At 37.7% G+C, this 24,589-nt stretch overlaps 1 protein-coding gene across 20 annotated transcripts in view; it reads right to left on the bottom strand.

Annotated features, from left to right (window-relative positions):
* The window catches only part of caska (calcium/calmodulin-dependent serine protein kinase a), a 205,891-nt gene that overhangs the window by 138,072 nt on the left and 43,230 nt on the right, over window positions 1–24,589 (bottom strand). For all 20 annotated transcript variants that reach the window (XM_059028903.1, XM_034011615.3, XM_059028904.1 and 17 more), the window contains exon 2: window positions 2,528–2,640. In XM_059028903.1, coding sequence (XP_058884886.1) covers window positions 2,528–2,640 — 113 coding nt within the window. The remainder of the gene's footprint in view (window positions 1–2,527; window positions 2,641–24,589) is intronic.

The following is a 24,589-nucleotide window of genomic DNA, read 5'->3' as shown; positions in this document are numbered from 1 at the left end:
ATAGAATGGTGTACAGAAAATGACATAGCTTTTCTCATATTTAACATATGTTTTTTAAACAACTTAAATATTTCTTTCAGATTTTTGTATAAAAACATAGCATTATAATAATTAAATGTATAACATTTAACTCTGAAAATTAAAAATCAAACTCTGGGACAGGGGTCGGTTATGAGATTCAAAATATGAAAGTACAAAAAAAGGCAAAAACATTTTTTAAATGTATTAAGTTATTGTGCAGTGTGGTTTAAAATGTTACCTTTCTAAAAATATATACATTTTCAATAGAAAATAAATTTGTTTTGAGAAATGTGTCAGCCGGACACCAAGTTACATAGTTATTTGAAAATTCCCCAGCAGTTTGATGCGTTCCAGGTTTTACTATGATCTAGAGCAGCGTTCTTCAATAGGCGGCCCGCGGGCCAAATCCGGCCCACGAGAACCTTTCTTTTGGCCCGTCATGCATCAGCTGTCCTTCATTACAAAAGCTGAAATTGCTGATACGTAAGATTATAAGGTCGCCGCTATCTACAGGGTATTTGCTTCCCCTAACAAGCGGCTTTTTTGGCAGCCCAATACAGGAACAAGTCAGCTGATTGGCCAAACTTTATTTCTGATGAGCTATCATTTTGGTATGCGTCTCAAATCTCCGCCCATTTGCTTAGTTTTAGTGCCTCATTGGTTGAGCACTGAGAGAAGGCTTTGTCCAATATGAAAACAGCGGTAGTAATATTATTTTCTTTAGTGCGGCGAAACTATCTGAATATTCTTACAAACATTGCTGCACATTCATTCAAAGCCAAAAATCGACGTCTGTGTCAAACGGCAAGTGATGTGTGGGATTAACATAAAAACAACAACAACAAAGTGATGCTTCAGATTTGGCAAGCGAGTCAGAATCGAGGGCTGCAGCTGCAGGTAATGCACATCACTCGAAAGTGCTTAACACTTTCCAGGCACTGGCCAACCTAGCAAGGTAAATGCTACGTATAGTGATCAACATTTTGTTTTTGTTGTGATCCTAAATGTTGTTTTTTTTCTTTGTAAAACCCCCCCTTTTCCACATATATTTTTTGAAGAGTTTATTTAAGTTAAATTTGACAGTTTTCATTTGCATGCACAGCTTAAAAAAAACAAAAAAAGTAAACCCCAGTAATGCTTACTTTATGAAAATGGTTCATATGCCACTTTGTTTATTGCGAAGAAACTACAATGGCAGGGATAAAAAAAGAAATGAAAAAGAAAAAAAGCAATAAATAGTATTGGAAATTGCTTTAATTTTGTAAGATTTAGCCGGAAATTGTGCAGCGTGTGATTGGAACAGGAAAGTGAAAGTAGTTGTTGTATTAATTTAACTTAAATACGTTATTAATGTACTTTAGCTTAGGTATTGTATTATGTTATATGCTTGATTAACCTATTACGTTTGACCTGCTGTCAGAGCAATAACTTTAATAAACACCAGATGTTTGTCTCCAGTTTATTGTAGAACGTCTTGGGAAGTTGAGCAGGGCTGCTGTATGTTTTAAAATGAGAAACAGTTTGGTTTTATTATAGAAAGACATGAAAAAACGTAAGTGCAAATGTCTATATTTTCTTTATTTTTCATATGATAAACCAAGTATTGTTAGGAAAATTAGCAATGCGGCCACCAGTAAGTGTTCAGTCACAGGAAATTGGCCAAAGAAATCGAGTCTGTCAAAGATCTCTTATTTGCGCTAAAAAAAAAAAAAAAAAAAAAAAAACCTGTTTGGCAACAGTAAGAAATGCACCTGCAGCACACCTCTCAAAGATGGCACGGTGGATATGCACTTAAGTTCATTTTCCCCTCTGTTTACTGTCATGCCATGTATTTAATTTAGAAACTTTTCATTTACATTTAAACACATTGGAGCTAGAACATACATCTTTAGACATCGTGCACACTAACTTTTAATCAGGCACTTAATAAGATGTTTTAATAAGATGTTTATACAACATAAGTGCTTTCGTTAGTTAACTTGAATGCTTGCTGCGCAGTAATTTCAGAACATTTTCTAGTTTTAATACAATTAAAATGAATAACATGCTGTTTAAATAGCATTACAGTGATATTTGTATACTTGTTTGTAAGATGTCGTTTGAATACTGGTCAGGAAATGATATTTTCCTTAATATTTTTATTATTAATGGAGGTCAAACATTGTATCTTGTCAAGTAGTTATTTCTGAGATGTACTGGTTGGTGCAAGTGCAGTGTTGCAACGTTTTGTTACTGTATGTAAAGTGTGATTGGATAGTCAGATTTTCATGACCATTTAAACAACCCCCACCACTACGCACATCTTGAGCGCCCTTGTGGCCCCCCAAGGTTTGGACATTGCCTTATCTGGCCCGCCAGAGAATATAATTGAGTACCACTGATCTAGAGACACGTCATACCTACAATAAAACCTGGAATGGCTCAAACTGCTATGCAGTGGGCGTCATTATTTTCATTACTGTCAGACAGTTTTACAGACTCTTTAGAATACATGAGGATGTTTTACCTTCTGTGCTCAGGCCAGGACTGGAAGTAAACTTGGCCACATCCACGATCTTCACAGCAAACTGCTGTCCAGTTTCTCTGTTGATACATCGCCGCACAACACTGAATGGTCCCCTGGAAAAAAAACAGAGTTACAATTATTTCAGGGTTGAATTGAATTTAACATTTCTAGAGGTTTTAAGAAAACGTGCACTACTGAACACTACTGTTGTAATACAAAAGCTGTTTAGGCACTTCTATAAAAATAATTAACACAGTCCATGCCACATGACCTTTTGAGATGCTGGGCTTATCTGCCAATTTGGTCAGTAGAGTTAACTCTTATTCTTAGTGCTGAGTAATTCTTGTAAATGGAGACCTTTGGCTTCACCTAGGAAGGTCAGCAGACACTGAGATAATAATCATTATAGTATCCTAAATGTTTCTATTGGACTCAATGACCAAAATGTGGCGCCTTCCACATTTAAAAAACTGTAGGCTATATTGTATACTGTATGTCTTGTACTGAACCTCTATGAATTCCAGTTGCTTGACAAAATCCCTTGAGTACACCTAGTCAGTAATGTCAAAGTGATTTTATTGAACGGTGAGACTCAGATTATAAAAAACAGAATGGGGGACAAGGCAGAATGAGCAGGATTTTCACTTGCACATTTATTATACCTTGCAGTCAATTAACATGACATATTCATAACAAAACGTGGTTGGCAATTTTTTTTTTTTTTTTTTGCATTATCTCCGCTTGCTTAATTCCTCGTTGCCAGCCTGGTCCTGCCAATCTACCAAACGTGTTTCCATCCATTTCAGTTAGATCTCAGAACTCCCTCTCTCAGCCAGATGCCTCTCCCCTGACTACCCCAGTGTCTGAGTCAGCAGTTCAAGCCAATCACTTACACTCTTGGGATGGCTCTGCTTTTCAAAAGGGTCAACACAGCAACACTGCCCTAAGAAAAGTCGTACAGTACAATATTCAATTTGTTTATTTCCATTTTGTTTTAAAACTGGGACTTTCAGTGATGACACTGATAAGTCCCTTAGAAACAAATGTATATCCAAGGACCAAGTGCTCCAAATACTGTACATTTTCACCTGGTTTTAAGGAAATCTCCAAGTGCACTGGATGCAGTCTACATACAGCCTGCTTCTGTGGTAGTGTTCTATAAGGAATCAATGTGTAATGTAGGTATAAACTCACTAGATGCGAGTGCAATTGTATGAACCAAAATGTCCATGTCCATATTCTCAAATGTATTAAGACGACCTGTATACAACACGACAAATTTTACAGTAGATCATCTCTTTGTGAATGCTGCTGTTTACAAATGTTTGACTACTGGTTCTAAATCAAGCAACAACAACAACGACATTTCAAAAAGATCAGCAAAGCGTCTTGCATCTTCTACGGCATGCCAGGCTGTGTTCAAATTAAGGATATCTATCTAAATAGGGGTCATTACTTTATTTTTAACATATTGATCCAGAATGTTATAAATATGTGCAGTAAGCCCTGGTTTTCTGGTATCCTGTTGAAACAGATAGGACTGAGCTAAAACAAGCTCAAGTGTCTTCTCTTTCCTGGATTTCGCAAGAGATTAGGCTTATCTTGGCGAGAAGTTCTCAGATACAAGGACACATGGTGTTTTGTGAACAAAATAAATGGATAATTCAAAAAGGGGAAAGTCTGGATACTGTGTATACTTGTTATAGTGTGTGTTCAAAACACACTCATGTTTATAAGGTACCTTTAAGGCGGATAATGCATCAAAATCCACAGCAAAGCCTTGACAATTCCTGTTGGAACTCAGCAAAATGTGGTGTTTGAATATAACTATATAAGCGATCTCTAAATATATGAATGTGTATGCTTTAGAACAAATGGCAGCAGATGGATTTTTCTTTTCTTTTTAAGATGGCTTTGGATTGTAGCTTCAGTGACACAGCAAGTTCATGTGCAGTTCGGGTACAGCAGCTTATTTTAAATGTTTTAAAAATTACTTGGTACAGACAGATGATGGATTGTATACTGTACCACGAAAACCCAGTGCTTAGCATTAGACAAGCTGATCTGAATAAGCAAGGTCGATTGTACTGTGTTATTTAGGGCAGCAGTGTGGCGTAGTGGTTAGGGCTCTGGACTCTTGACCGGAGGGTTGTGGGTTCAATCCCTGGTATGGGACACTGCTGCTGTACCCTTGAGCAAGGTACTTTACCTAAATTGCTCCAGTAAAAACCCAACTGTATAAATGGGTAATTGTATGTAAAAATAATGTGATATCTTGTAACAATTGTAAGTCGCCCTGGTTAAGGGCGTCTGCTAAGAAATAAATAATAATAATAATAATAATAATAATAATAATAATAATAATAATAATAATAATAATAATAATAATAATAATAATTTAAAAAAATTAAACAAATAAATAAAATAAATTAATAAATAAATTATAATACACACACACACACACACACACACACTTACTTGTAGTCAAAAGTTTACATACCCAAATAGAAATTTATAATTTCTAGAAATTTCACGAAAACAAAGAATTTTAGGAAAAATCTTTTGTAGCAAAAGTTTTGCTTTTGTAGATGAGGGAAAAAAGTTAAAAGAAATAGATGTCTACTATTATTTATTTCAGCAATTTTTTTGCAAAACTCAAAAAATGCCAATTCAAAAGTATTCATACCCTTTAATAGGATAGTCTACAAGGTGCTAGAAATTTCAATGATAATGCAGAACCCAATTCTAGAAAAGTCTAGAAAATGCTGGCTTGTAGGTGAACAGAGAGTATAAAATAGAATGATTGCTGTCATTTCCAATAAGTCAATATGGGAAAGTAAAGAGCTAACTGAAGACCTTAGGCAGAAAATGATTTATTGTCATAAATTTGGAGAAGGATACAGTAAGATTTCCAAGCATTTGAGTATCCCAATTTCAACTATTGTTTCTATTATCAAGAAGTACAAGACTTATGGTACTGTCACAACTCTCCCTCAGTCTGGAAGAAAGAAGGTTCTTTCACCAAGAACAAATAGAAGTATTGTGAGGAAGGTTAATAACAAATCAGAGATTGACTGCCAAAGACATTCAAAGTGAATTGGCTGCAAGTGGGACTGGGTTTTCCATTTCAACCATAGGTCAAGTATTGCATGGTGAAGGTCTCAATGGTCGCAGGCTAAGGAAAAAGCCACTCTTAGGAAAATGTCACAAGGACAATCGCTTAAAGTTTGCAAAACTGCATTTGAATGATGGATATGAGTTCTGGTCAAAGGTTTTGTGGAGTGATGAAACAAAAATCGAGCTATTTGGTCACGCTGATATTCGTTACGTTTGGAGAAAGTCTGGTGAGGTGTACAAAGAAAAGAGCAACATACCTACTGTCACATGGAGGTGGTAATATCTTTCTATGGGGTTGTTTTTCCTCCAATGGCGCAGGAAATTTAGTTCCAGTACATGGTAAAATGGATTCCACAGCATACCAAAAGATACTGGCAAATCATCTGAAACCCTCCGCTACAAAACTTGGTTTAAAGCGCAACTGACACGACAGGGCAGCAGTGTGGAGTAATGGTTAGGGCTCTGGACTCTTGACTGGAGGGTTGTGGGTTCAATCCCCAGTGGGGGACACTGCTGTTGTACCCTTGAGCAAGGTACTTTACCTAGATTGCTCCAGTAATAACCCAACTGTATAAATGGGTAATTGTATGTAAAAATAATGTGATATCTGTAAAATGTGATATGTTGTAACAATTGTAAGTCGCCCTGGATAAGGGCGTCTGCTAAGAAATAAATAATAATAATAATAATAATAATAATAATAATAACGCTCCAACACGACAATGATCCAAAGCAGACATCAAAATCTACTTCAGAATGGTTAAAGAAGAATAAAATCAAGGTTCTAGAATGGTCTAGTCAAAGTCCCGATCTAAATCCGATTGAGAATCTTTGGTATGAGATGAAGTAGGCTGTGCACAAGAGAAGTCCTCGGAATTTGAATGAACTGGAACAATTTTGCATTTAAGAATGGTCAAAAATCACTAAAGAATCATGCTAAAAGCTAATTGACAAATATCCTAATCGTGCCTCAGCTAGCTATTCATTTCATTTTCCTTGTCAGGGTGTGAATACTTTTGAATTTTTTTTGGAGTTTTTGCAAAAGAATTGCTGAAATAAACAATTTTAGACATCTATTTCTTGTAACTTTTCATAAACCCAAATTATCATAAACCCAAAAAGTTATTGGAAGGGAAAAACTGTAGAGACAGGCAACATGCCATTAGCTAAATTACGATGACTATTGTAAAAAACATATGCCCTGTGACCAAAGTATAGGCTATGCCATGAAGAGGTTTTGTGTACTGTAAGCAGTAATATGCTATTTTTACGAGTAAAATCATGGACTTAAGCATTTTTCATGACCACACACATTATAATTTCCAGAACCAAAATAAAATATCATACTACGATGCACAAGCGTTTTACAGCTGTATCGCAATAATTAAAACTATAACGACGATGACAAAAAAATATCAGTTGCTCATTATTAAACCCTGCCAGTGTGTGTGGTTCTTTGAATAGCAGATGCAAATCCAGTTTTGAAACAATGAAAGTAAATTGTTTAATAAACTATCTATCTTCGGAACAAGAACACATTCTAACTCAGTCGCAGCTCTAAGTAACACTAAAGGCTGGTTTATACTTCCGACTGCGACTCAATTTTTTGGTCTCAGTCAGTGGTCTCCGATGGTCGGAATGACATCTGCGCACAGGGTCAGATGATGTTGAAAAAATCCAACATCTGTCGCATGGTCACAAGCCAGTGAAGCGCGATAAAGCAAGTTTTTGAGGAACCCAATAAACATTAACAGCAGAACAGGATTTTAAACTTGCCTCTAAACTGAATGAAATTAAAGCGTAAATGAACCTTTGCTAAAATGAATATTGGTGCTTACATAGGCTACCATGCACAGTAACCACTTGTATAATTATAACAACAATAATAATGAATACAATGCTTTTTATTTGTATTATTGTTATTCTTTTTATATATCGGAGTCACAAATAAGTTAACGGCGCTATTTACTTTCTGTATGCAATTACTTAATCCATCAAATCAGTAACGTTGCTCTGATCAGAACAGCTGATCAGTTTGTTAGCTGCTCATAAAAATATATGAGCCAATTTACACATTCACTCCATTCATGAAATGGCCATTTTAAAATCCCGTCTCAGTGTCGCAGGACTGTGGAGCCTGTTGGCAACCCTAGTCACAAGTCGACACCGGCATAACGTAGACTGGCTGAAAGTATGACCGACAGCTACGACCACTTTGCTGATGCAGGGGCACTTCCCAAATTGAGCATTACTATCATGAGGATCTACAGTCGACTATATATAAACTACATGGATGAGGTACAGTAGAAGCAGTTTCTACGACTTCAATAAACAATACAGGAATATTACATGCAGCTACAACACCACAGCAAATACCTTAGGACTGTACTTCAGTAAACAAGACCACATTACTACAGAAAGCAATCTTCATGCAGAATATAATATAACTCCATTGACAAAAAAAAAAAAAACAAGAGCTAGTAAAATGACACTGTATCTGCAAGGAAGTGGGAAGTGCATTTAGACAGTGTCCCTGCCTTGTCTCGCATATCAACACTCATATACTCCAACTCTCTCTGCATGGGCAGTGTTTAATCTTCCGGTCAGGTACAAAGTGAAAATATGTTATATGTAGCAGAACAAATTGGCTTGGCAAACAAAGCCAGAATCGGACGAGAGTGTGTGGAGGAATTGCATCAAACAAACAGCAGGGACAGAGCGAGAAACACTCTACAAATTCTAGAGTGAGTATTGGTTTAAGAAATGTAAGTGTTGGGCTATGGCAAAGTGGTAATTAGTAGCAGGTGTATAGCAGGTGCGGTGCGGGTGCAGTAATCCCAAGAACAAACAGACAAAGTACGGGTGAAATGGTTAATTTAATGATTATTAATCCAATGGTTTGATGACCAGCCAGCAAATAATGAACTGGCAATACACAACAATGTGTATTGCACAGTAATCAAAAGGGTTGCAGTCCCTTAAATAATAAGCACAGTACTAACACACACAATTAGACACACCTCACAGGTCGGGAGGGAGATTTACAACCAGAACTCATATTTCTGTCACAGGGGCTCCCAACTTTTCTTCTCCACAGCAGAAACGTGCTTTCAGTGTTATAACCTGCAATAGGAGCCACGTCCAAGTATACTAAAGACAAACAGCTTCTCAGCGTGTCCTGATTAAGATGCCACATACCCAGTAACAACTGGGCAGGACTGGACTATTGAGAATTGACAATGTTTTTACAGTTTGCTTGCGATTTTTCATCATTGCTTGCAATGGGGTTTCACCCAAAAACTACAATACTGTTGTAGACCGGTTTTCTTATGTTGTGCATATTAAAAGCACACCATCTGCTTATTTAGATTTCAGCTTCACTAACACCGTCCCTAGTTTCATCAGCATCTTCTTCTTACACCACCAATATCAAGAGAAGCTGAATAGGAGCGAATGAACATAAGAAAATGTAACAGAAAATAAAACGTGCATTAAGGAAACCTACACAATACTAATGGTAATTAATTCCATTAAGCAAGTGTTTAACGACTATTGTTCACTTGAGGATAGTTAATTAAACGTACAGTCTTAGTTTAGAGATACAGTTCTGTACAGTCCCGGAATCAGGTTGTTACATTTAATTAATTTATTAATATTTTTTTCACTTTATTCCAGCAGCCAAGAATAATGACTACAGTCCAATTAACTGATGCTATAACATTATTGTACATTTTGCAAAAGTGAGATGGTTTCCCTGCAATAAAACTGCAGGTTGCAGTGCATGTAATTGGTAAAAGCAACAAAATACTCTACTTTTGAAAATGAAAACTAAAGCCAGCTCTCAAACCTGCTGTAACAAAAAGCTTGCATAAAATGCATCTCCAGGATGTCAAGTTGGCCAAGGTGACATGAACAGGATTTTTCTGCTGTAATTTAAAGCTTTCACATTTCTATGCTAGTAGAATATCATAAAGGCCACAACACAGACATGCATAGCACCAGAATGTAATATTCTAGTTCCATCTGGCCACCAGGAAGACTTAACCACTGGGCAAAAAACTGTGTCAAAATGGCTTAAGGTAATAGCCCTGCTCTCTTCCCTGGTCTGTGCTGAAATGAACTGCTGTTGTGGTTCTGGATATTGCAATACACTGGTACACCCCTTCATTTCACTGGGATTTGGTCTTTCAGTAACAGAGACAGGTTAATGATTTACTGTCAATGAATAGCAATAGCTCCTAAGTTTTCCAAATTGCACAGATGCTCCACCTTCTACTAATCGAAAATGTGTGGAACAAGCACTTACTAAACTTTATGCGCACCATGATAGTGCTCACGTGCCTGGCCATCAACCTGAATTGCAGCCGAGCTTTCTAAACCTCTAATGCAACTCCCTGGGACTTCTGAGGATAATACACTTTCCATTTCTTTTACTTGGACCCACTCTACTGGAAGACAAAGCATGCACTGAAAGGCACTGGTTATCCAAATTAGTATAATCTTTTTGGATTTTGAAAACAAAAAATCTCAGGTTGTCAAGCTAGCCAGATCACGTTTCAGAAATAGTCGTGTTTTGATAAATGCCACAGAACACACTAAGGTTTTTCACCTTATACCTGAGGACACAGGTAGGTCCATCAAAATGTTTCTGAACAGCAGCCGATACATCTAGCAGCCCACGCCAAGTTACAGTTTTCACAGCTGGCAAACAAAATCAGGATACACTAATGGGCACAGCAGGACACGTGGCTCACGTGGTGCACGTGGCTCCTTCCTGGATACAAAGTGACAGGGTCTTGGGTTAAAACCAGGATTTCAATTAGGCCCTATTTTTTCTGTGCGAGAATTTGAACTACCCTACAAGGAAAACACACATAAGGTCAAAACTCCCATTAAGGCAGTGGAAACCAAAACAAAACAAAAAAGGCAAAAAAAATGCAAACATACAAGTCTTCACTGAGTGCACAATAAAAGTTTTTCCAAAGCATGGTATTATGTGTTGATTTTAAAGTGCATTACTTAAATCTAACAAATAATACGTCTGACAAGAGCGGATGCAAAATTCTTCTTTCAGAGAAAAGCAATTGCCATAGGGATGAACTGTCACTCTGACCCACTGATCCTCCTGGAGCAGAGACAAACACAATCATCCTTACTACCGATCAAGCTTCCAGTACAAGTGTCTACTGTGGGATCAAGGTTATTGTGACGTAATGAAAAGTCTAATGCCATTTTCCAACCTCCCCCCCCCCCCCCCCAAACAGGATTTGATCACTCCTCTGCCACCACAGCACTGATAAGTAAACAATATAATCCTGAAATAATAGATGCAGAGTCAAGCACTGCACAAAGTAGTCAATGGCAGCACATCAATTGAGACCCCTTGACCAGCAGTAACCCTCCCTTGAATTTAAGCATGTAGGATACTGAATAAACCTTCTGTTTAAAGACTTGAGACCCTGCCTGATCTTGACCCCACTTCCAGAGTAGCCGACAAGGTCATGACATCTTGAATGCTACCTCAGTGGAGCTGCTCTGTATATGACTGGATCAATAAGCCGACCCATCAGAGAAAGCTAGTAAAGACTGCAAGCTTTAAATTACACCACTACTTTGTCTGTTCACTTATTGAGAAGAGTAATTTTACAGTCCTCTCGAGAAGCAGACTATTCTCTGCGAGTACTTGGATGTCAGTTCCTATTAATTTTCAATACATGATGGCAATTTAGTTGATCTTGATTCTTCCCTTAAATCAGATCGCTCATAAAACTAAATCATGGTGTTCTGAAGGGAAAGACGAGACACACACTAGCCAGGCACAGACACAAAAACATACATATATTTCAACCACTAAAGGGACTGAGGAAATGTGGTGCCAGTCTGGACACTCCCTCTATTGGGACCAACTTGCCATTGAAACCCTTTTAGGAGACTGGCCTTTATGGTGAGTGGGTCTGTGATTGAGAATGCAGGAATTTACTCTGAATTATACTAAAACATTTATGTTTTTTACTCCATAGGAGCAGCAACATCAATATCTCTTTGCCGGGATGTCACTGTGTACAAGATTTCTATTTTCAAGCATGAGGAGTTTTACTCCAGCATTTTTAGCCTTGAACCATGAATTAAATAAAAGAATGTTACTTTCCAGTATGAAATCACGTTTTTTAAAGTAGAAACCTACTTTCTTTTAATGTGTTCGGACAGCTTGAAAACGAAATATTCATGTTTTATATAATATCTGAAACAAAAACGCCAAGTTATCATAAGTGCCAAGCCATTTAAAAGTGGAGATATCAAAAACACAAACCAAGTTTCAAGAAACCATTGGGGCAACCTTGCCCAGCACAAAGCAAATAAGCATAACTGTAAAACCGATGGGGGACAAGGCCACAATGCTCGTTTTTGTTTTGGGGGAAAGAGCCACACACAAATGTATAAGCGTAAAACTATAGGACCAACAGCACTATGGAATACAGCCTGTATGAATAGTACTGAATGTACTGAAACTTGTTTTCAGTACTGTATTCAGTTTATAGTTTTTCCTTTTTTTTTTTTTTTTTTTAACGTTTTTAAAAAAATTGTGAAAGCACTGAACTGATATGTATGTGCATACAAATAAAAAACAGTGCATCACTTGTTCGAATCAGTTTTACATTTAATGTACTTGTGTACAACACTTCAGTACCGCTGTCAGACGTGCTTTGCAGAGCGACGTTACGTACAGTGTAAAATGCAGGTTTGGGGCTATCAGAAAAATACTCATTTTCAAATAAACCTTTAGAGTGCAATATATGTTTGTGTATTGCTGTTTTTGTAAACATCTGAACGCTCACTAATACAAACCATTGCTATGTTCCCCAGCTGTTCGGATGAACAGGCTTCTACTGTATGTTATTCTTGTTAATGTTTAACTGTTGTTGAAATTATATAGTAAGTTCTGGCACTTTTTTTGGGGGGGGGGGGACGGGGACGGGGGGACTCGAGTACTGATATTGTAACTTTTTCATGTTTAGGAAGTAGTACTCAGGGAGACGGTGTTGAACTCTCAAAATGTTTTTTTTTATTTTTTATTTGAAACTACAGAGAATTCCTGACAAACTGAACGGACAACAAGTCCTGCAATAAAGCAATTGTCCGGGTCATTCCAGTATTTATTTTTGTTTCATACAGTATTAAAATGACAGTTTATTTCTGATAGTGAAAAAGAAAAATATATCAAGATAGATAAAGAAGGAAAGAAATGTCTACGTATTCATTTATGTATTAATTTAATTTATTTCAATATTTATTAATGTATTCATTTCTGTTTTACTTTTAACAAATATATAGGCTAAATCCTTCAGGATTAGCTAATTCTCAGATATTAACGTTCCTTTTTGTCCAGTGGGGACCACAAATAGCGTTACTCTCATCAACCAGTATAGAGAGGAAACCGTACTTGCTTGCGCCAACAGGGACCAAAATGAGCATTACACTGACAAGAAACCAACATTTTTTAGAGATCAGGATCAGAATCTCAGAATAATTATGATGATGGTGATGATGAAGAGGACTCGAAAAAATCTCCAAAATCTCCAATATAACAAAGTCCCGAGAATCTCAGCTGGCTGACTGCATCTTTCAAAATACTGCTTGTTTTCTCAACTAATTATGTAGCACTGATAACAGTTAACACTTTTTTAATTTATATAAAATATATTTTTGCAGGCAAATGTTCCATTTTAAACCAGAAATAAATCATTTAATATAAATGATATAGATGTCACAATAAATGTGTTCCCTAGTATATTTCCATGTTGACAAAACAAGTTAATTGTAATTAAACTCGGATGTCCTGTAATATACATATGCATGGATAAAAGTGGCTGGGGTCTGCAAAAAAATACGTTGGGAGAAAAAGGAGGAGGAGAAGGACATTTTTTACCTTACGTTGGCGACTTATTTCTCTTACTGTATGACAGTGTGACAAAGATCGAATGATTCTTAGTGTTAGATCTCCCCTACCCCCTGGCCTGAGAGGGTGCTGTGTAAAAAGAACAGAGTACCCTGGACTGGATGGCCCGACAATTCATTCCCAGGGTTAGGTTGGAGGAGCAGTTGCTCTCATTAACCAAGGGGTCATGGTTGACGGTACTGTAGTGATGTGATCTGTTCCTTTGCTATGGTTAATGCTAGACTGAAAGGATAACTGTATTGTGAACCATGAGTGTTTTGTTTGTCATGTCTGAATTGTACTTGTTTGTTATTTAGACGGCTAACACGATGCAGAGCTGTCGCCAAAGGCCAGCACTAAAATTGGACAACATCACTGCACTTTGTTTCACCACTGAACTGTATTTTCACCACGAGCACTAGAGCACGCACTGTGGACAGGTGTTTGTGTCTGTGTTACGTGTGGGTGAAAAATAATGGGACTATTATTATAATCAGGACCACCCCATGGATTAAAACAGAGCAATACACGCCGCTGAATTGCCTGTTAACATTGTTATTATTTACTGCTGTTTCGCCATCAGGCAATTGGATTATAAAATAAAACACCATTGCACCTGGACTATCACTGTCTGTCTGTTTATTGATCACCTGCACACTGTTAACCACTTTGCAACAGAGAGGTACTGACTTTTTTTTTCTACATTTCACCTAAAAGTATTGGGAACTACAAATTAAAAGTGAAATGGTGCTTTTGGCTGATTTACTTTTGCTGCGCCAATACCCTGAAAACACGTAAACTATCCTTGTTGTATAGAGAATCTGGCAGTTCTCATGCTTCGCTGATAACTTGGCGCAAGGAACTACCGTTCCTCTCAATGGAAGATAACTCTTAACCATAACTTTAAATACATTTTAAAATTGTATGAGTCATAAACCACATAAAAATAAACAGCGAAGCACTTAACCCAGTATCTTAACCATTCTCTTAAAGCCTGAAAGATTTACATCTCGCTCCTCCTTCAATAGTGTATGATGATAAAGAGTAAATAGCAGGGTCCCGAAAAATATCTTTTCATTGTTAACATTAACAACTTTTTACACTTATACCATTAAAGTCTGTTTCAAAGCTCTTAAAGCTCTTTTCATAATGGCTGCTCTAGTGCACTGATAGTGTCAGGATTATTGCCCAGGATCAGTTGTAGCAACACGTGGGGACGTATAACGCTATATTTTTCAGAACCCCGCTACTTACTCTTTAAGATGCCTAAAAAGTCACTGGTACAAATAAAAAAAGGTATTTCGAATGCATATAATTAAGCTGTGTTTCCCTCCAATGTATTAGTGTGGTTCAAAAATGTTAACTTCAACCCATAACTATAAAAACACAGAAAATGTATTATTACAAAAAAAAAAAACTTTGAGAAGACATTTAAAATAAATGTAGAATGTCAAATTATTTTCTCCCTTCCATAAAGAAACCCAGAGCTGTCTTTGGTCTCTTCCTGTAATCTAGGACCTCCTCTCCCAAATCACGCAGTAAAATGGGATAAATGTGAAGTGCATCCATTTCTCAGGCCTAAAGAAAGATTTCAATTAAAGGTGTACTGAAACAACACAATTAACACAATTCACAGGAGTCACAAGATTGCATAAAATCATTGATTTTTAAAATTGTATTTTAGCATTGCAGGAATCTCGTTTTTACCAAGTGTTGTGTCTCATACTTGCCCTCGTTGACCAAGCTGTAGTATATATATCAATAGCACACCTGTGACCTCGGGGCCTGAAGGGTGTGTGCAGTGGTGTAGTCGAGGGTATACGCAGGTAAACAGCGTTTACCCACTTTTAATTTGGGCAATATAGCGTTTACCCACTTCTCATATAAGGACACAGAGTTTACTCATTTCTACTCTCCTGTGATATGCAAATCCTGGGTTAGAGACAAGATATTTTAACAGTGAGCATCTGTGTTGTGTTGCTGCGTGCGAGACTGACAGCTGAGAGCTCTCAGTCAGAACTATACCGTGAGCAGGGGGGTGTGGTCACTGGACTGCATGTTCTGTTTGTGTGTGTGTGTGTGTGTGTGTGTGTGAGTGTTCTGTGATTGCTTGTTTATGTTCTGTTAGACACACTGGACCTGCAGGGAGGTGCTAGTAGCCTTCATCCTAGCCTGACAAAGGACGCTCACACAACTGTTCAGTGAAGCGTGCCGCCGGGTCTGTGACTGTTCACATGTGAACAGCACCTGAGAGGGGACAGAACTGCATGAGGGGACTCTGGTTGGCTGAGAGTCAATAACAATGAATCTGTTCATGTTTATCCGTTCAACTCCACCAAGCAGGGTTGTGTGTAAATATCATATTAGTAAACTGCATTCAGCCAGCCTATACATTTCAGGGACAATTATTTATCTGGAATTACCCTAACCTCCCACCTTCTCTCTCTATGCAATCCTATCAACTTGCAGTTCAGTACAATTCAGCTGCCTTTCTTCCCATCACACGGCTTGAAGCCCAATACAGGAGTGCTGTGAGGTTATTGATTGCAAACAGAGGTAGTGGAGTGGGACTTCCTTCCACAGCTACAGTACTTCATTGCTGCAAGAGCAGGGAGAGGCGATGGAAGCAGTAAATCGAACTTTCAATTTCACAAAGCAATTAAAAACGGGGAGAAAAAAAGAAAAAGGAAGGTGCAGCAGCATTACCGTTCCTGGTTTACAGATTACAGTACTATTACATATATTCAAAAGACACACAGTAAGAAAAGTTACAGGCATTAGTCAGTCACACCAGCCTTCACAGCAGCCTTGTCCATATAGAATAGGAGCAGATTGCACTATAGCCTTTGCATGCCACTCTGCAGAACCCAAATCATAAATGGAGATCAACAGGGAGGGGGAAAAAACATCAAGCTTGTTAGCATTTAGTATTATAAGTAGCACAATGAGCATACTGTAGCTGTGAAATGTAGTTCGTACTGGACTGGACTCATATTATAGGTCTACATTTTGCATTAACAAAAAAATAACAACAATTGTAATAATAAAAAAAAATACTATATTTTAGTAGAAGTCATTTCTGTCTGAACTATGGTTGTTCATGACTTAACATTTTCTGTCCAAAGCAAAACACTTTATTATTATTATTATTATTATTATTATTATTATTATTATTATTATTATTATTATTATTATTTTCTTAGCAGACACCCTTATCCAGGGCGACTTACAAGATATCACATTATTTTTTACATACAATTACCCATTTATACAGTTGGGTTTTTACTGGAGCAATCTAGGTAAAGTACCTTGCTCAAGGGTACAGCAGCGGTGTCCCCCACCTGTGATTGAACCCACGACCCTCCGGTCAAGAGTCCAGAGCCCTAACCACTACTCCACACTGCTGCCCTTGATTAATTTAAATTAATCTCACAAATCCTAACTAATTTAACTACCATTTTAATTTGATGCATTGATTCACCAATATGCAATCGAAGCTCGGCAAACTTAAGGACAGATGATCAAGAAATCGATGCATCAATTAATTGTTGCACCACTAAATACACAAGGTACTCTAAATTCATCACCACAGGTACTGTACACTTGCTGTGACACAGAAATCCAATCACCTTCCATTATCATCCAATTGAAAGGAAAATGCCAGTAGTGCAAGTATAAGCACTAAAGAGGAAACATTCCTGACTTCAGAACTGTCAATGCTGCTGCAGAACGAGCTTCCAGAGTCGCATCTCCCATTAATGATTTCATTTTAAGATGGATAAGTTTGCCTCTTTTCAACAGGAGACTCATTTCCAAAAAAAACAGGTGCTGTAAAATGAAAGCTACTAAAACAAAGTCTTTTTATTTTTTATCAGTTTGTCATTAATACAGTAATATATATTTTTTAGCTATTTAAGTGTTTCAGCTATTGAACTAAAGACACAAATTCTTGCTAATTGTTTTTTTTTGCCATAACAAATGTGTAAAAAAATGTAAATTATAATCTAGTACAATACAGTCAGCACTCACATATCTGACCCTATAGAATTTTGACTTCAGTGACTGTTAAACTCGTGTGACGCATATCTGATTATTTCATCTGATTTGACATGTATGTAGGTGAGCACGTTGTAACCTGTCCCCCACCACCCAAACAACCCCCTGCCCTGCACACTGGGAGACTGGTTTCCCATGCCAGGAAAAAAAAAAAAAAAAAGTGCGGGCTGTGATAGTTAAACAAGTCAATTGTAACATTGAAGAGATGTTCTTTGTATCAGAAAACTGGTGATGGAGTCAGAAATCGCGTGACAGATAGGTGCATATTACATTCTATCTATATATATATAGATAGAATGTATATATATAAATATATATATAAATGGGGATTGATTGCTTAATACAAGGACGGTAAAACGTGACTGACGTGTATCTGAGCGTCGTATATCAGAGTGCTGACTGTATCAGTATATTTTTTGCTAGTTTTAGAACATTTTGTTTTCTCCTTAGAGGGATCTTAGTATGCAAAACATATCTGAGTGTATGGAGGTTTCAATGAGACCAGCTGTTGCACTTTTTATAAACAGTTCTTTATGGTCTCCTGTTGTATTAATGCTATTTATATTTATACAAACTGACACAGTTCAATCAGCAAAACATGTCTGTGTCTCTATACACTGCCCCTAAATCCTTCTATTGCAATACAACTTCAAATCAAATAATCACTTAATAAGCAAAGCTATTTCTCAAGGTGACCTACAGCACTGTACTACAACTGTCTGTGGCATCATCCTTAATTTAGATATTAGAAGAAAATTCAACTAAAGGTCTTCATCAATAAGGCTACAGTGATGGAAACCAAAAAAAGCTGGCGACACACCACCTTTCATTGTAAATGACTGCTACCACCAGCAATCAGCATGCAATTCCCAGGGGGAGTGGGAAGAGGGGGGTGGGAACAGCGCTGACACTAATGTAAGAAAGAGTAGGCCGACCCATAACACTATCAGCATGAATATTTATCACCCTGACAGGGAAGAAAAAAAAATGACTCTCTCTCCAGTGATTATTGCCCTTCTCCTGTCTGCACAGACACAATCTGCTCCATAATCACATTCTGATGACTTGATTTAACTGACCTCCTAACCCATACAATGTCAAGCCCATTTTAAAAAAATCAAAAAAAAAAAAATCAAGGAGGGCGCAGCATCCAATTAGCTTTCCAATTCCACTGGCACACAGCTCGCAAGTGCTACCATCAAGCAAGCCATTCACGCTGGGGATTTCATTTGCTGTTATTTAATAAAGACACACATAAGAACAGTCTGACTCTGCAGATTAACAGTACGGTGCAGTACTCAAGGAAGCAAGGCAGCCTTGGCTCCACTTCACAGTACAAGAGAGACTTGGTCATAAATCCACTCAGTGCTCAAGTCATTTCCAAACACTGCTACGAAAATGAGATTGGAGACGCTGGGTCCTCCGACGGAAGCAAGCAATGCTAAGGCAAAGGTGCATATTCAGAGAGGAATAATACAACTAAGTGTATAAAGACTAGCGAGAAACTACTCAGGACATTAAATTAACTGCTGCTTTGTGCAACAGTTGTTTCTGCACAGCTCAAGACATCAAAAGTTTGACAGCAACCATATAGTTCCACCCAAAGTTGCCATTTTAGAAGCAGCGCTCTGCAGTGATTCAGAAAAATATGTACTGAATACCTAGTGTACAAGACAAAGAGGTGCTATAGTAGTACAAGTATGAAACACTAATATTTTAATTTCAAAAACTGAGCACCATTTCAATAAGTTGCTGCTGCAATGCAAGCTTACTGTAGATATCACAAGCAGCATCAATTACCTGTACATTATGAAAACATGATTACTGTTCTAGATAACATTTTTAAACTACATGTGAATGATTTATTCCATTTGTATGGATTACCTGCAAGATAATAAACTAGTAGCTTTGTTGACGTCAGCAGATAATTATGCAAATTAGTACCATTGAAGGTTCAAACCTTCATTCGGTAATATGTTCCGAACCTTCGAAGGTCAAAATGTACACTTCATTATAGCACTAATTCAATTATATATTAAATTTAAGGTCTAAAAGGACGGTTTCATGTATTCCCAGAAAACCTAACCTACCTGATGGCTCAATTCATCCTCCTTCCAAAGTAACCAATTCCCACTTCTGTTAAGTGTCTCTTGGGTGAACACTACAGTACCTTTACAGATGGGCATCCCTACAGCGAAGGGTCATGCAGAGTGAGGAAGCGTGCACCAGGACTGCCCTGTCTCCTAAATCTTCCATGACCTTGGGACAACCTGGAAATCACTTTACAACAAGAAACACTTATCTTGACTGACTGACTTGACTGGAATACTGCATACTTTGTCTTGTGTCTGCATCACACGATAGAATGTGATGCATTAAAAGAAGCTAAAAGAAAAAAATCATCCAGATCTCCAAACGGTAGCCATTTTGATGCTGTCCCTGGTATAATGGCCATGACTGCACAGGATGTTAACCATCAAACTCTTATTAACATTTAATATCCTCTGCTGCCGCCCCTACTCCAGTTACACAGTAGAGTTTCTGTGAACTGCCAGGCGGTTACTGCTGGAATAGTAAATGCTTTGATCACCCAAAAATATTTCCTTGGGGCAATCGTCACTATTAATGCTACTGACACATGCGACAAGTTCTGCTTAGTAAAGCAGTGGACCATTGATGAAGCAATTCAGTAGTTAAAACAAAAAAAGTGCGTCCAGGCTGTGCAAAGAGGCCAAACTTTGCTGGGGACCCTGAGGTGGGGCATCACATTGGCTCCGACGCTCCCGGGGTGGGGATGGAAAACCGGCAGGGATTACTTCTCCTCATCACGCAACAGCAAACCCTACTGGCCAGACACCGAGCACATTCAGAGTGGATAAAAAGCAGGGCTGATCTCTCTGTCTTCCGGGATCGGTAGCCCGCCCACTTCTGCTCTGGATTTCTCAGCGTAAAAGCAATTCTGGCTTTAGGCTTGTGAGATTGGAGGACGCTCATACGCCCTCAAAACGTCCATGCTGTGTGGGGACTCGCTGCGGTGAGGAGAAAAACTGGACATATCAAATTGGGGGGGATACACCACAACAACAACAACAACAACAACAACAACAACAACCACCACCACTCAATTTATAAAAAAAAAAAAATATATATATAAATTGCAAGCAGCGTCTGGAAACTGGGACGGCAACTCATATCAAAAGCCTCCCCTGCTCCAAAAAATAAATAAAAATAATAAAAAAGGAAATTAAGCAGCCATAAACCTCCATATGGGCTGTATTGCTCCATATTAGGACACTGCTCGACTCAAGACATAAAAATTTGATGGCAACCATCTACAGTAGTTCTGCTCAAAGCAGCCATTCTAGATGCTATGCTCACCAGACAGCTCAAAGCAGTTCTCTTCCACAAAGAGGTGTAGAACCACCCTGTGACCTCATCGGAATTCTCCCCAGGATGACAGAACAGGAGCGCAGAGTGAACAGGGACAGCGATTGATCTGCTCAGATTGTATTTAGTGATGCTTGTGATACAGTACATGACTGTGAAACACCCAGCAGGGTATTCGACTACTGTACACATGCTGTGAAATTAACAGCCAAGATGCTGGATATAATGGTGTTATATAAATAATTTTCCTATAGGAGATCACGCTTTAAATAAAAATGATAAAACTTTTGTTTGGTGTGCATTGTCCACAAAGTCTAAGTTAATGGGAAAAGTCAATATTTAAAATAATATCATTATTAGGCTATAATTATTAATTAAAATTGTACAGGGCAGAAAAGGGTATGGCTTCTTTATTAGTGACTAACAGAAACACAACAGAACAGTATTGGCAGACCATGAGATAATGTTATGCAAATAAACTGAAACAATGCATGGCTTGTGATTAACTGTGTCTCATTTCTTGACTATGAAATAGGAGGAAATGTACAGGAATTTGAAAGGGTTGAATTCAGTAGTGGGAATTCAAGTCATATTAGTATCTGAATAACAAACTGCAACAGTTAATGAACTTCAGAAAAAACAGAAGCTCCAGACAGGATTTTACAGCAGCTACTCATCAATTCATGCAATTACTGTTTACAAAAAAAAAAAAAAAAAAAATCTTGTTTCATTTAATAGCATGCTGACTAGCTTTGCCCATCTTTGGACAGGCAATCTAAATCTAGATGCATGGGGCATAGTAATCAGAAAATGCCAGATTGCTGCAAAATAGTTGGCAGGTAAAAAGCAAATTGATGAAACTCCATTATACTCTTTGATTTCTACAATTATCCATGCAGCGTTTGAGTAAATAAAGAACACACACACCTGCCAGGGTTCATAATTATCGATGCAGAGGGTTTGTATGTTTTGTTTGCTTTGTTTAAAACACAGTTAAAAACATGCTGTAAGGACATTATTAATTATTTGACATGGACAATTTCTACATTACAGAAAACTGAAAACGGTCTCTTCCTGCCTACAGTACAGTGGTGCGATGCATCTATGAGAATAATCAGAACTGGTTTCCTGGGGGCAGGTATATAAAATAGTATCTTAGCAAACCAGGACCACGTGCATTCCTGTGGTTTCTCTCATTGTACCGTTTACACTTCAAGGCAACTAGCGATGCTCAGCACCTGGGTTTCAGTAGCCTGAGTAAACATAGCAGTATTGATCGCAAGGTTGTGGTCTGCGCTCTCAGATAAGGCATAATGTTACCACTGCAGTGCTGTATATGTACCATTATGCATTGTATAAAAAATCGCCAAATAAACATACAAACACCTATCTTTACAACAGCTGATGAAAAACTTTACATTATAGATGTTTTATTTTAGTGCTCAGATTTACAGTTGAAACTATGGTTCTTCCCTACCTCTGGAAAAAAAAAAAAGATCACCAAGCTGTAACCTCTGGAGAATTTATAAATCTGAAAAGCTGCAGTCACATAGCCCTGCTGACAAGTAACCTACAACCTTCTTTGACACAGTGGTCTGTCCCAGAATCAAGCCGCCACAATAAAAATCCCATCAGTGTGCATCGACCATCCTTGTTTTTATTTGTACAGATTATTGATGCTGTGCATTAGTGAGTGATTTTAAAAAGACTAGCGTGCATCAGAGAAACAGGTGATACAAGGAGGTATAGGAATAGAACTATTCAAAAGGATGAGGCAAATAATTGAGTGTTAGATTTAGCAGGAGAGTACTTTATTTTGTATGCAGGTCAATGAAATCCAGAAGACGAAGACAAAAAAAAAAAAAAACCTTACACTGTATAGTTCTTGTTGTTTAAACACCAACATAGCCTATATCTTTCACATGCATATTTCCAATAATATTTAAACATTTAGATAAAACACACAAACACTTTTCTTTGGGTCTGCAAAAACACATGGTTTCCTCCAACAAAATACTGCTTCACATGAAAGTGATGTGTTTTCTGAAATGGCCTGTCTACACTCACATCCAAACACATGTTATTCCTCCAATTGTGTCACTATAATAATTTTCCACTTTTCATACATGCCAGCCCCCTTGGGTATGGTATCCAAGCAGCTGAAATCAACACAGACAGGACTGTTATTTCTGTGCAAGTCGCACATCTACAGACATCGCTGTATTACCAGTCATGCATAACACAACAATACCACAAAAAGGCCAAAGCCTTAAAATAAAAAAAGTCCAGGAGAACCGAGTCTGGCCCCTGGCAGGGATCGTTAACATAAAATGACAGCTATTCCATAATTATTTAGGCAGAAAGAATACACCCTCTGTTACAATTCACTTCAGAATGAATCAAGCCAAGTTGTTAACAAAAGAGCCTTTATTTTCTGTCATGTTGACCCATTGAAGTGCAAATAAAGTTATTGAGCAAATAAATACTACAGCAGGAGCAATCAGTGGCTATACAACAGGCAAACTTGTTAAATACCTCAGCCTCATTTTATTTACAAGTGTATTTTTACAACAGGCAGTATGGTTTGAGTTAGCCTTGTACAGCAAGCCCATGAAACGTGAGACAAGTTTCAGGCAACTTTCGCTGGCAAATGCTGGAGCAGCTACTTGCAAGGTGGCGTTTCTTTTTTTACAAGGCTGTTTAGATTTAGTTGTGTTTTTTTTTTTCTTTTAAACTTTGTGGCACAGGGTAAATTGTCTGAAAATATCAGGCAATGCTTGATATGTTGCCAGAAGCACTTAAACAAGCCTTTAATAAGACTACCTCACATTCAATACAAACCACAACAATTAGCCTAATTACACAAATATATTTATGCCACAGTTAATTTAGCTAAAAAAAAAAAAAAAAATTACCTGTTAATCTTGTACTAAAAAATAAGAAGCACAGTACATAAAAAATGCATGTACTAGCTTTTATTACTTTTCATAAAATGTCATGTAATGAAAAACGAGATCCTGAGAGAGTTTACCTTTCTAATTTCACTTGATTTAAACAACGAATACTCCACTGCATATTGTAACTAACGCTCTAGAGTGGGACAATGACGAAGACAAGCCCTTCTACAGTATACAATGTGAGCTCATGATAATGGATGCAGGGTGGTATGGAGTACACAAGCACAAGACCCCAACTGAAAAGTACTATTGCAACTCACTGCAACCTGGAGGAATACAAACGGGACCAGTAGTAACAAGCAGGGCTACAGGAAAGGGTATATTTTGACCTTCAAAGGTTCGGAACACATTAAGGAAGGAAGGTTCATACCTTCGATGGTACTAATTTGCATAATTTACTGATGATTTTTTTTTTGGTTGTCTGGGTATTTAACAAAAAAATCCCAAACAGCAGAGGGGTTTCGAGACATTTCTTTCAATACAGCTTACGCTATACAACGCTTTGTTGTCGAGATGGCGAATGAAGAAATTAAAAGTTTGCCTCTGGATAACACGAGCTGGAGGGGAGAGGGGCGGACAGTGCTCAGTTTTCGAAATTAAAATTATTAG

This window comes from Acipenser ruthenus, chromosome 8 (genome assembly GCF_902713425.1).
Source record: "Acipenser ruthenus chromosome 8, fAciRut3.2 maternal haplotype, whole genome shotgun sequence".
NCBI lineage: Eukaryota > Metazoa > Chordata > Actinopteri > Acipenseriformes > Acipenseridae > Acipenser > Acipenser ruthenus.
This window is presented reverse-complemented; position numbering and strand designations above follow the sequence as displayed.